Below are 13,238 nucleotides of genomic sequence, written 5' to 3'. Positions count from 1 at the left end.
GGGGCAGGGAGGACCAGGGAGCGGGGTGTCTGGAGGAGCGGGCCACGCGCGGTTCCGGAGGACTTCTTGGAGGCGGCGGCTGTGGGGCAGCCTGGACAAAGCAGCGTGACCCGGAGGCGTGCCAGGCACAGCCTTGGGGACACACAGACGTTGGGGGTGGCCGCTTTGGCAGGCTGGGAGGCCGCGTAGGCTGTGGGGCCTGGAGTCCCGCTGGGGAGGGTGGTGGGCAGGGCTGGGGTCTAGAAACGGCTCTGGGGGCCGCTCCCAGGTGCCCTGCTGCTGTCGGGGAAGGGGGGGGGGGAGCAGATCAGAACAGTCTGGTCCCCCTCCCAGGGCAGTCTTAGTCCAGGCAGGAGGGACTTAAGGTGGGGCACTGGGGAGCGGTTCTCAGGGACTGCAGTCCCGTGGTTCCGATGGCCCAAGGCAGTGTATTCTCTGCCAACATAAAAAGCAAGCCCAGCGCCCAGGGCGGTGAGCCACCTACGCAGTGTGAATCTTTGTAACCTGGAGAGGAGACAGACCCCTCTCCAGAGTCTGAGGCAGAGTGAGGAGGCTGGGGAGGAACCTGTACTCTGGGGTGGGAGTGGGGGGCGTGAAGGCTGCCCTCAGAGGGCCACCTGGTCCAGGACTAGCCCCCAACCCCAGAAGCCCTGAGTTGTCCCAAAGCCCCGCTTTAGGGAGTGTGGGCCCCTTTCACAATCCCTGGCTGGGGCAGGGTCAACAGGAGATTGCTCAGGTCTGCAGTCATGCCCCTGGGAAAGTGCACCCTTCTGCTGGGCCTCCCAGCAGAGAGCTCTCTGGGACTCTGACCCAACAGGTCACCAGACCCAGAGAGTCCCTCGCAGAGGAAGGGCAGAAGCCACCATCCACTGAGGACCTGTGTGTCTCCCTAAGAACACAGATGGGTTTTCTCCAATAAAACAGCTCAGAGAGGTCGATTTAGTTGTGCACAGTCCCCTGCAACCTTCCCTAGCACTGGCCTGGCATAGCCAGAGGCGCTCCAAGGGGCTGCTGCTCCAGCCCCTCAGCTGGCTCGGTCTCATGAGGAGAGCCCAGGATGCTCCTGAGGGAGGAAATCTAGTCACGCAGGAGAGGCAGGAGCTTGCCAAGTGACAAAGCCACTCTACCACCTGTGCTCCTTCCTTCCCTCCGGTCAGGCCCAATGCATGCTGCTGAACCTTCCCCCTCTGCCCAGGCCAGAGCCCAGGGATACCCATGATCCTACACACAGCTTTGCCAAGAGCCCAGCCCCTTCCCTGTCTTCTCTGTGATACCTCTCTGTGCCTCAGTCCCCCGTGCTGAGGCTGGCACACAGCTCGGGGGATGCTAGGAAGGGCAGGTGTTGGGCCTCACTGTCACCGCCCCCCACCCCGCCCCCAGCGCTGAGCAGGATGGAGGTGCGATGGTGCACCATCTCAGAGCCCGAGCAGCAGAAGTGCAGCGACATGAGCAAGGCCTTTCAGGAAGCGGGCATCCAGCCTGCCCTCCTCTGTGTCCAGGGCTCCTCGGCTGACCACTGCATCCAGCTCATCACGGTGAGTCCACTCCCTTCTGCCCTGCCTCTGCCGCCAACCAGACAAGAGGGCTCTGACTCAGGCAAGCATACAACGGTTTCATTCACTGGGAAAGGCAGCCCAGGCCCGACCCGGCCAGCCGATAGGATCTCTTTGAGTGCCCAGCAACAAGGGCTGGCTTGTTCCCTGAGGCCTTGGGCAGGGCTGCAGCTCACATGGGCGCCAGTGGACAAAGGTGGCTGAAGATCCGGTTTTCCTACCACAGGGCCCTTGCTAGAAGGGGACAGGAAATTTCCAGAGGGGAGGGAGCAGGCAGTGGTAACCCCACTCTGCCTGGGGGGTTCCTGAAGAGGACTTGCTCTGTTTCTGAGGGAGTGGGTGGAGGTGCTGGAAGACCTGGTGGGGCTGGAGACTCCAGTCTGAGTTAACAGCTGCGCATCTTCAGAGTCAGGACGTGACAGTTCAGACAAGGTGCAGGGGACAGTCCCAGGGTCAGGCTGCGGAGATCTGGGTTTGCACTTCAGCTTGATGCTGACCTGCTCCAAGACCTAACCTAACCACAGTGCCAGTGGCTAGAGCCTTGGCTCTGCTGTATAAACAGAGACCCGTTTTAGTGAACTGCAGTTCTCTCCATGAGCCCCGCAGCACCCTGATAAAACTGCCATTCGTCTGTTAAAAATGAAAAAGCAGACGATTAAAGAGGAAAAGCACAGACTTTCTTAGAAAGAAAGCCAAGGCCTTGGATAGCCGTGGTGGTTTCTGGAAGCGGGGGGCGGCTGGGAAACTGGAGTTAGTGAGGGATACTCACTTTTCCATACATATCATTTTGTCTTTCTGATGTTTTTTATTATGTATAGTTATTATTGAGGAGCCCTGGTGGCATAGTGGTTACACATTGGGCTGTGATCCACAAGGTCAGCATTTCAAACCCACCAGCTGTCCAATGGGAGAAAGATGAGGTTTCTACTCCCATAAAGAGTTACCATCTCCGAAATTCGCAGGGGAGTTCTATGCTGTCCTAGACGGTTACTACTACTTGGCGTCAACTTGATAGCAACGAGTTTGGGTCTCTTTTGTTTTGTGTATATCTACGCTTAGACCCAGAGGGGCAGTTTGCCCTGTGCTGTAGGGGTACCATGCATAGGGCTTGACTCAATGGCAGTGAGTTTTATTATGAAACCAGTTGTCCTTTGTCAGCATGACCTTACGGTGACCCCACGTCAGAGTACAAGTTTGCTCCGCAGGGTTTGTAATGGCTGATCTTTTGGCAGTAGTTCACCAGGCCTCTCTTCCCAGGCACCCCTCGGCAGACCCAAACCACCAGCCTTTTCATGAGCAGCTGGGCATGTTGTCCATCTACTCCAGCCTGTAAAAGAAATCATTAGTATTTAAAAATAATCATATAAATTAGAAAAACAAGTCAATTATGTGTCAGGAGAACTCTAGGCATAGTGAAGGGGGTGACGCTGGCCCCTGGGGTTGGGGTGGGAGGAGGGACCTTCCAGACTCTTGGGAATCATGGCTGACTAAAAGCAGGGCTCCTCCTTGGGCAGGCAAATCACCCAACGTTAATAGGTTAGCTTTTCCAGGGGCTCTCAGCAGACCGCTGGCGGTCCCTGTGCCCCTCGCTGAGCTGTGAGCCGGGCAGGGCAGGATTGATCCACGTGTCTCCACCAGGCCCAGGAGGCCGATGCCATCACCCTGGATGGAGGAGCCATTTATGAGGCTGGAAAGGAACATGGCCTGAAGCCCGTGGTGGGTGAAGTCTATGACCAAGGTAAAAGGGCAGAGCGGAAGGCGGAGCTGGAAAGGCGAGGAGACTGGCCTCCTGGGGCTGGTCCTCACCCCTGTCCACAGAGCTGTCCCTGTAGCTCCCGGGTCAAGGGGTGGCCTTCCCCCGTGTGTGACTCTGTTCCCTGACTGTCCATCTCTTCCTAAAGTCAAGGGTATCTTCATTAGTTGCCAAGAACCTCCTTATTTCCCCACATAAGGGCAAGAGGAAGGACTTGGGTAAATCTTTGGGGAAGATTTAAAACAGACTACCCTGGTGGTGTAGTGATTACACATTGGGCTGCGAACTGCAAGATCAGCAGTTCGAAACCACCAGCCACTCTTTGGGAGAAAAATGAGGCTTCCTACTCACGCAAAGAGTTGTAGTTTTGGAAGCTCACAGGGGCATTTCTACCCTGTCCGATGTTGGCGTCGACTCAATGGCAGTGAGTTTGGAGAGGTTGTTTTGGAAGCAGCAGCTGGAAGTCGGGCCAGGGCCAGGCTAGCACAGGAACAGCAGAGCCCAGCAGACCAGGAGCATGTCTTATCTTGGTCTCGCCCTGGTTCTGTGACCTCTGACACCCCGGCTCAAAACCGGCTTTGCTGTCAGGCAGGGATGGAGACACGGGCTCTGTTGTATAAATCACAAGAGGCAGCGTGTGTGCCTGGTCTCTGCGTTACTTAGGAAACCTGAGTCCTTTGCTGCTCCTTCCCTCATTTCTTTTTCTTTCTTTTTTTAAAAAATTAATTACTTAATTTTTATCATTTTATTGGGGCGCATACAACTCTTATCACAATCCATACATAAATCAATTGTGTAAAGCACGCTTATACATTCGTTGCCCTCATCATTCTCAAAATTCACTTTCCGCTTGGGCTCCTGGAATCAGCTCCTCATTTTCCTTTCCTCCGCCCCCCTCCCTCCCCACTCCCCGCTCCCTCATGGACTCTTAATAATTTATAAATTATTATTTTATCATATCTTACACTTCCGGCATCTCCCTTCACCAACTTTTCTGTTGTCCGTCCCCCAGGGGGGAGGTTATATGTAGATCCCTGTAATCAGTTCCCCCTTTCCACCCACCCTTCCCTCCCGTTATCACCATTCTCACCACTGGTCCTGAGGGGTTCATCTGTCCTGTGTTTCCAGTTCCCATCTGCACTACTGTGCATCCTCTGGTGTAACCAGGTTTGCAAGGTAGAATTGGGATCATGATAATGGGGGATTGGTGGGGAGGAAGCGTATAAGAACTAGAGGAAGGTTGTGAATTGCATTAACGCTACACTGCACCCTGAGTGACTCATCACCCTGAGTGACTCATCTCCTCCCCACTCCCCCTCTGCAAGGGATGTCCAGTTGTCTACAGATGGGCATTGGGTCCCCATCACGTGCTCCCCTCATTCACGATGATTATGATTCCCCCACCCCCACCCCCCTGGCCTTTGGTGCTTGATACCTGGTCCCCTCGACCCTTCGTGATTGCGCATGCTGGTGTGCTTCTTCCATGTAGACTTTGTTGCTTCTGGGCTAGATGGACGCTTGTTTACTTTCAAGCCTTTAAGACCCCAGACGCTGTATCTCTCGATAGCCGGACACCACCATCAGCCTTCTTCACCACACTTAATTATGCACACATTCGTCTTCAGCGTTTATGTGGGGAAGGTGATCACACAATGATGGTTTTTGTTCTTTGGTGTCTGCTACCTGATCCCTTCAACACCTCGTGTTCACACAGGCTTGTGTGCTTCTTCCCTGTGGGCTTTGCTGCTTCCGAGCTAGATGGCCGCTTATTTACCTTCAAGCCTTTAAGACCCCAGACACTATATCTTTTGATAGTCGGGCACCATCAGCTTTCTTCACCACGCTTGCTTATGCACATGTTTGTCTTCAGCGATCATGTCAGGAAGGTGGGTATCATGGATTGTTTAGCTGAGCAAAGTGCTCTTGTATTAAGGGAATGTGCAGGAGGCCCAATGTCTACCTGCTACTCTACTACTTGGGGGCCCTTACAGTTCTTATCACAATCTTATACACATTCATTGTGTCACGCGCCTTGTACATCATCATTTTCAAAGCATCAGCTCCTCATTTTTCCCCTCCCCCCATTTCTGTATGTCCAAGCCCTGTCGGTCCCTTACAGCCCAGCTCAACTGTTACCTCCTCCGAAGGGCCTCCCCTGATCTCTTCCACCCTTACAGGGGGTCTCTCTATGTTCCCAGCATTCTGCCCACTTGCCTCTGCAAAGGCTCTGTCCCTTTCTCTTTTTTCTCCTTGGGCCCTCACTACGGGGACCCCCCAAGGGAGGGACTAAGTCCTTATTTTGTGTACCCTGTGGCTCCCGGCCTAGCACCTCACCTGGACAAGGCAATGGCTGATAACTTGTTGAATGAATGATTGGCGGATGACACTGGGTGACAGGCCAGGATAGTAAAACCACAAAGCCAGTAACAGCCTTGCCTTGTGGGGCCCAAACACAGCTCTCCCTCCTTAAGCAACATTTTTAGAGCACCTACTGTATACGTCAGGGGCGTGGTGAGGTCGTGAACAAAAGAATGCCCCTTCATACCTTCCAAGCATAGGGGTCAAACAGGAAACAAACACATGAAAACAAAGTGGTGGGGGTGGGTGCTGGGAAGAAAGTGAATCCAAGACCTTGAGAGAAGTGAACAGGGTGCGGGGACCTTCTGAAGAGAGCTCACAAGCGGCTTCTCGGAGGAGATACCATTTCCATGGGGATTAAGCAAGGACAAAGGTGGGAAAGAGCTGGTGTTGCCAAGGAATTAAGGGGGTCCAGCGGGCAAGTCAGAAGGTGGAGTTGGCAGGGGCCATACTCCGGTGTGCCAGAAATCACAGGGTCTCCGTGTTTGAGAACGCAGGTTCAGTCTACCCATGAGCAACAGCATCCCACCTGCCCGGACAATGGTGTGAATGTGTCCACGTGTGACCATCTTCACTCCTCATAGAGGGAAGCACGGTGCCCTGTCTGCATGGCCCTCTGGGGTACATGTGTGCCAGGGGAATCTTTCTCAAGCTTGTAGCCCCTGCCCACCCGCATGCACTGGAAGCCATTCCAGGTCCTGAGGGATTTGAGGCCACTGCGTTCTCTCTCCCTCCTCCCACCCTCAGCCTTGGGGTTCCATCTTTCCAATGAGAAGGACGTCTCTGTCCTGCGTCCTCTGCTCTTTCCAGCCTCTCTTCTTCCCATAAACCACTAGCCCATGCCCTCAAACCCACCAAATTCGCCCAAGGGCCTGCGCTTTGGGAAAGCAGTTGATGTTTAGGCTGCTGCTTTCCGTGCAGCTATAGCGGCTCCCCCAAGGTGCACGCAGGTATACCCTTACCAGGCCAGGGCCGGTGACCGGCAACATGGCACAGTGGCTAAGCACTCGCTGCAAAGTGAAAGCTTGGCAGGTCAAGCCCATGCTTCTGTGTCGATCACAGCCTTGCAAAGCCTGCGGGAGTCTTCCTCTGCCCTCTTTGGTTATGAGTTAGAACTGGCAATAGATTTGGTTTTCTTTTTGAAGTGCCAGCTGGCTTGGGACTGAAAGAGAGGAAATTAAGTGATGGATTAATATCTGAAGATATGCTCTAGCACTTGGGCCTGGCAGTTATCAGGGTCTGACGAGTGTGCCCTCTTGCTCTCTCAGTACCCAGAGTACCATGTACACGTACTCCTGCATACCGTGTCCATCTGCGCACAAGTGTGCACACTCACTCCCACCCAGCCTGTCCCAGACTGTGCAGCCTCCCTTGAAGCCTCCCCTCTCCCCGCCTCTCACTGTCTCTTTTCCCAGAGGTTGGCACCTCCTATTATGCTGTGGCCGTGGTCAAGAGAAGCTCCCACGTGACCATCAACACACTGAAAGGCGTGAAGTCCTGCCACACAGGCATCAACCGGACGGTGGGCTGGAATGTGCCTGTGGGCTACCTGGTGGAGAGTGGTCGCCTCTCAGTAATGGGCTGTGATGTGCTCAAAGGTGAGACCCTCGCCCATCCGGCCCCTCCCCCAGGGCAGGCTGTGCCTCTCCAGGGGCTCTGGCCTTCCTTTGACCTCACGGCCATCTTGCACCTTCTTGAGGGCACAGCCCAGTCCCAGCCCCCAGGAAGCCACCCCTGGCTAGAGACAGTGGACTCCCTGCCTTCTCTCTTTGGCCTGGCCACCTTGTGTTGCCACCATTGGAGTGTCTGGTTGGCTGGGCTTCCATGCACGCATCTTGGATCTCACAGGACGCAGCCAGCTGCAGGGTCCCAACACTGAACAGAGATGGAGAACTCCCTAGAAATGACTCCCACCTGATGGAGGCCGCCAGTCCCAGAAACTGGCCCTCGGCCTTAGAGAATCAGAAACCGGTGTTTGAGGATCCCTAGGAGCCGCTCCCTTGAATGCAGAAGGTCACCAGTGGCTAGTCAGTGACTAGACTGATGGAGACAGAATGCTGGGACAGGAGGCAGCACAGTGGGGTGAGAGTGGCAGAGAGTGAGACAGCCTGAGAACATCTGCCTCTGGGCGCAGAACCCCCGATCTGGAGGCCCATCAGCTCCCCGGAGAAAGATGAGACTGCTTCTGCAGAGATGTCCGGTCTTGGAGTCTCTGGAGAGCAGTGCCACTCTGTCCTGTTCGGGCCATCCGTTGGGACGGGCTGATGACAGTGTGAGGGTGTGAGAACTGAGATGATGCTCGCACAGTCTTGGCATGAAGCACAACCGCGGGTAGGTGTCCAGCACAGACCTTCTTCTCCATGGACACCTACCTGTCATGTATGCACACCACACATACACACATACGTGACCATATATGCATGCGTGAGTATTTGTGCGGACGTATACGCATGTGCGCACACATACAAACACACTGGCATGCACAGCGCCCCGCCCCACCCCCAGCTGGGACCGGAAAGGGAGCTGGTTTCAGAGGCCCTAGCCCAACCAGCACCACCCACCAGAGCCTGGATGCCAAGCCTCCCGGTAGGGGGGCCAGGCATGAGGGGGGGGGGGTCAGTGTTGACTCAGAAGGACCTACTCCCTTGGGATTATGCCAAAAGAAGAGCAAAACAGGAAGTTCCATGGAGCCGGGAGGCACCACTGACGCCCTTAAGCCCACACTCACTGCCACCCAGTCCATGCCAACCCCATAAGGCAGGATGGGACGCCCCTGTGGGCTGGGGCTGTAACTCCCTCCTGCAGAGCAAAGCAAATGTTTACGGAGGGAGGGGGCCCGGGAAGCCTGGGGCTGGCAGGGTCCCCAACCTCCCCATCTGAGCAGTCCTCCTGCCCTGGGGTGTGAGAGCCTGGTGTATCACATGCCTGGGGCTCTTGGGGGCCCCCTTTCTCCCCAGTCCCGGGGCAGGAACGACACAGGTGACCTGGAAAGGGTCCCAAGTTGCCCTGTGGCCCCTGGAAGAGGAATGTTTGATTGCCCTGAGCCGCGTGTCAATGCCAGTAATCATTTCTGGGGACCCATTAGGGTCTGTGGGTTTGCTTCTGTTCCGCGGGGCGGCCGGGGAGTGGTTCTCGGAACCCAGGGGTGGGGTGGGGGAGTGGGGGCTCTGCCTGACCTCTCTGACCTCTCTCCCTCCTTCCCGCAGCCGTCAGCGACTATTTTGGGGGCAGCTGCGTCCCCGGGGCAGGAGAGACCAGTTACTCCGAGTCGCTCTGCCGCCTGTGCCGAGGGGACTCAGCTGGGGAGGGCGTGTGTGACAAGAGCCCCCTGGAGAGATACTACGACTACAGCGGGGCCTTCCGGTGAGGCGGGGGCGCGTGGGGGGGCACCCTGTATTCCGTGCGCCTCGGTTAGTTGAAAAACGCGGTCCCGGACAGACGGACGCCGCAGACTTAGCTCGCGTAGCCTGGCGTCTGGGCTCAGGGAAGCTAGCGCAACAAGGGTCTCAGCCCGTGCTAGCTCCGGCGTCACTCTGCGGCCTCCCGGGCCCCCGCACCCTGGGTGGGATCTGGCACAGAGAGCTGACCCTGAGTCCCTGGCAGAGGGCACCCTGGCTGGCCACCTGTCATTGTCCTCGTTGTTCCGCCAGGCGGGCCCCTCCCCTTCAGTCTCTGCCGCCCTTACCCGGGCAGTAAAACAGAGACAATACATCCAAGATCTGTCCCTTCCGCAGGACATTTGGGTCAACCCTCTGCCTCAGGGTAGGAGCGACGCACCCCCAGGTCAGAATCTGCAGACTAGGCCTGGCAGATGGGGGTTCCGGCCCCCAGGCTGTGGAGCTCCACGGGATCTCACAGGGGCTGTCTTGGGGGTGGGGGTGGGGGTGCTCTGCTCTGTCACCCCCATAATACAGATGGGGACAAGGAGACAGGGACGCCACTTGACAAATCCCTCAGCCAAGTAGAGCGCAGAACTCAGGACTGCATAACCGTGAGGCCCGAGCTATTTCCTTGAGTCTTGTCACTGCCCCACAGACCCCCAGGCCCCACCCGGGCTCACTGGCTTGCCCTCCGCAGGTGCCTGGCGGAAGGAGCCGGGGACGTGGCCTTCGTGAAGCACAGCACTGTGCTGGAGAACACGGACGGTGAGTGGGGGCAGGGCTCTCCGCAGATTCCAGCCCCCTCCCAAGTGAACCACCCACGGCATGGGCAGGCAGGAGGGGAGCGGGCCCTAGTTGGGTGGTACTCAGACTCCTCAGAGTGGCTTGGTAAGTCTTCTGAACCTTAACGCCCCATCTGCAAAAAGACATGGACTTAAGCATATCTAAGATGTGTATGTGTATGTATGTGTATGTATGTGTATGTATATGTGTATGTGTATGTATATGTATGTGTATATATGTGTATGTGTATGTGTGTATGTATATGTATGTGCATATATGTGTATGTGTATGTGTATATATGTGTATGTGTATGTGTATATATGTGTATGTGTATGTGTGTATGTATATGTATGTGTATATGTATATGTGTGTGTATGCGTATGTGTGTATATATATGTATGTGTATGTGTATATATATGTATGTGTGTATATGTGTATGTGTATGTATGTGTATGTGTATATGTATGTGTATGTATATGTACGTGTATGTGTATGTATGTGTATGTGTATACATAGAATGAGGATGGAAACTCGTGGTCAAGTTCATTCCCACCCGTGGCATCTTCCTGCACCTCAAGCAGACTGTGCTCCACAGCGTTGTCAGTGGCTGATTTCTCGAAGTAGATGGACAGGACTCTCTTCCTTGGTGCCTTTGTATGGACCCAAACCAACAACCTTCTGATTGGCAGCCTAGGGGTTAACCAGAGACTCATTAAAGATTGGGTTCTTTAAAAAAAAATAGTTTGCAGACCTCTGCATAGATCTCCTCTACAAACTCTTCCTGGCAGTTTCCTCCTTTGACTTGAAGAGCCCGGCCCTTTGCTGACAAATCTTATTTTAGCCGCCTGGGAGAGAGGGTGGCCTGCCTCTTCCTAAAAGCATTCTTCATTTTTTGTTTATTGTTTTATGAAAAGAGACCTCGCACTTCCTGTCTGCTCCGGCTGCGCTGCGGCCAACAGTGAGCTGTGCTGCGGTGCCCACCGCTACGGTCCAGAGTTCTTCGGGGGGCCTTATTTTGGGGGAGGTCTTATTTTGGGGGGGATGCCTTATATTTCAACGAGAGGCAGAACTGTAAGTAGGTCTTATTTGGGGGAGATGTCTTACTTTCGGGGAAACAGGGTAGCAACCCAGTGCTTACCTGATAGTGCCACCAGGGCTCCTTTAGACTCCACCAAGTCCTTCAGCATGCATCTCCTAAGAACAAGAAGGGGCGCTCAACAGTGGTACCAGGAGAAATTTCAAGAATTGGACCAGTCATTCTGTGTTATCTAATCTGCACTCCACATTCCATATTCATTCCCACTTCTGACCTTAATAACAAAACTTGTTACAGGTTCCTGACCGAATCTACACTCATGCATGATATTTAGTTCTACTGTCTCCTTAGTGTCCTTAGAGCCGTTTTTTAAGCTCTTTTCAAAACAATAATATTTTTTAAAAAATACAGTTCAGTCACTCTTTCATAAAAGGTCCTTCAATTTTTATTTGCCTGGTAATATTTTTCAATTTTAGGTATAATTTATATAGCGTAAACCCACTCTTTTGAAGCACAGTCCTATGAGCTTTGACAGATTTCTTTTTGGTGGTGTGTAACCATGCCACAATCAAAACCCTTTACCCTCACCCCCCAAATGCCCTCCGACTCCTGTGTGGTCAACCCCTCTCCTCAATGTCACACCCCTCTCTGCTAGTTGCCAATCAGAGGTTTGCCTCTGGTTTTTCTACCTTTGAAAGTCTGATCATTGTCTTAAAAAAAAATCATTGTCTTTTTTAGTCATTGCCTTCTAAGTCAGAAAGCCCATCCTGTAGCCTGACCCTCATGATGGCAAACAACATGAATCAGATCTGCTAAACCCAACCAAACTGAAGCCATCAAGTTGATGCCAATGCCCGGCGACCCTGTAGCACAGAGAAGTGCTCCCTTGGGGTTTCTGAGACCAACTCTTTATTTACAGGAGCAGAAAGTCTCACCTTCCAGTTAGCAGCCCAGCGGCAAACCCACTGGGCTCTCAGGGATCCTTATGCCAAACCTAGAACCTGAGAGTCGAGTTTCAATATCCCCAGAGCAGGGCCATCTTACCAAGCTGGGTGCACCAAGGCTTGGGCCCCAAGATGATTTAAGCAAGCGAGAATTTGGGAGGTGAGAACAGAAGAGGGATGTGCTGGGATGTATCCGATTTTTTAAAGTTTCAATGAGAACCTAAGGAAATCATTTTCCAGAGTGCTGTTATACAAAGAGACTGACAGAGCAGAAGAGTGCGGCTGCCAGGGAAGGCCAGAGTCACAAGCCGCACGGCTGTCCTCACGGGGGCCGTGAGAAGAGGAGCTGCGGATCGGAATTCTGGCATGATGCCTTTGTCTCAAGGGAAGACCAGATGCTACCCAAGAGTTCCCAGCAAACAAACAATAGGTTTTCAGTGGCTTAAAACAGAGAAAAGTTGGGAAGAGGGTACAGAATCACACTGATTGTTGATCAGTGTGGATCAGTGCTATAAACTCCCGTGCAGCCATTGAAAATGACCTTCACGGGGCTTTGCAAACAGTTACTCTCCTGTTTAGTTCTGTGTTTTAAAAAACTTTGGAGTGAACACGGTGTACGTGATCCCACCAATACTCTTTCCCCGTTCTACTTCTCAGCTGATGCCCTCCCTCATTTTAAGATTTTAAAGTTACAAAACCTCATTATACCCGGCTACCTGGGACATGTTCTATTGGAAGTTTAGTTCCAGCCCTTGGTACTAGGTTTTCTTGAGATCCGTATTTGGTCAGTAGTCACGCCGCAAGTAAGGTTCGTCTTCTATGAAGAAATGTATGAGTCTTATGAACGCTTTCTGACACGTGTTACAGTGTTAGAAGTGGACATACCATATATACTCATGGATGAGCTGAGTTTTTCAGCACATTTTCAATGCAGTTTTTGTGGTAAAATTAGGTGCCTCCGCTGATATTCGGGTCGGCTTATACACGAGTACACACGTACTTAGAAAAGAAGGATTTGGAGGTAATATAGCAAAATACTAATAGTTGGGGTTTTAGAGAAAGCTTTGGGGTGGTCGCCCTATGCCTTCCGCACCTCAGTGCTGGTTTCTGTTGAGATTCGTCTTCACCGTGGTCTTCTGTCCTCTGCCCTCCTCTGAGCCCAGCTGTGCGGCCCACAGGGATGGTAGACTCCGCTTCAGTTCCTGGTGCACATATCCCTTTCCCTCTAAGACCTGATGACCCTGTGTATCTGTCGTTCATCGTCCTGTTCATACGTGCTGCGTGCGGTCAAACGTCACGAGCCCAGTCTAGTCGTAGAAGCTTCAATTAGGAGAAGTAGAAAACGTCAGGAGATACGGGGAATCCAGGGCGGATGAGCCCTTCAGGACCGGTGATGTGAGTGGCGATACTGGGAGGGTAGAGGGAGAGTGG

At 53.5% G+C, this 13,238-nt stretch overlaps 1 protein-coding gene across 1 annotated transcript in view; it reads left to right on the top strand.

The window, feature by feature from the left end:
* The first annotated feature begins 1,391 nt into the window (after positions 1–1,391).
* Positions 1,392–13,238, top strand: part of MELTF (melanotransferrin) — a 28,355-nt gene continuing 16,508 nt past the window's right edge. The window contains exons 1-5 of the mRNA XM_045287527.1: positions 1,392–1,535; positions 3,192–3,291; positions 7,080–7,262; positions 8,871–9,027; positions 9,742–9,809. Of these exons, the coding sequence (XP_045143462.1) occupies positions 1,392–1,535; positions 3,192–3,291; positions 7,080–7,262; positions 8,871–9,027; positions 9,742–9,809 (652 nt within the window). The remainder of the gene's footprint in view (positions 1,536–3,191; positions 3,292–7,079; positions 7,263–8,870; positions 9,028–9,741; positions 9,810–13,238) is intronic.

This window comes from Echinops telfairi, unplaced genomic scaffold, assembly GCF_000313985.2.
Source record: "Echinops telfairi isolate 266 unplaced genomic scaffold, ASM31398v2 ScPeMD7_17;HRSCAF=63, whole genome shotgun sequence".
In the NCBI taxonomy this organism is placed as follows: domain Eukaryota; kingdom Metazoa; phylum Chordata; class Mammalia; order Afrosoricida; family Tenrecidae; genus Echinops; species Echinops telfairi.
Note: the sequence above shows the minus strand (reverse complement) of the source record. Positions and strands in the feature narration are given on the sequence as shown.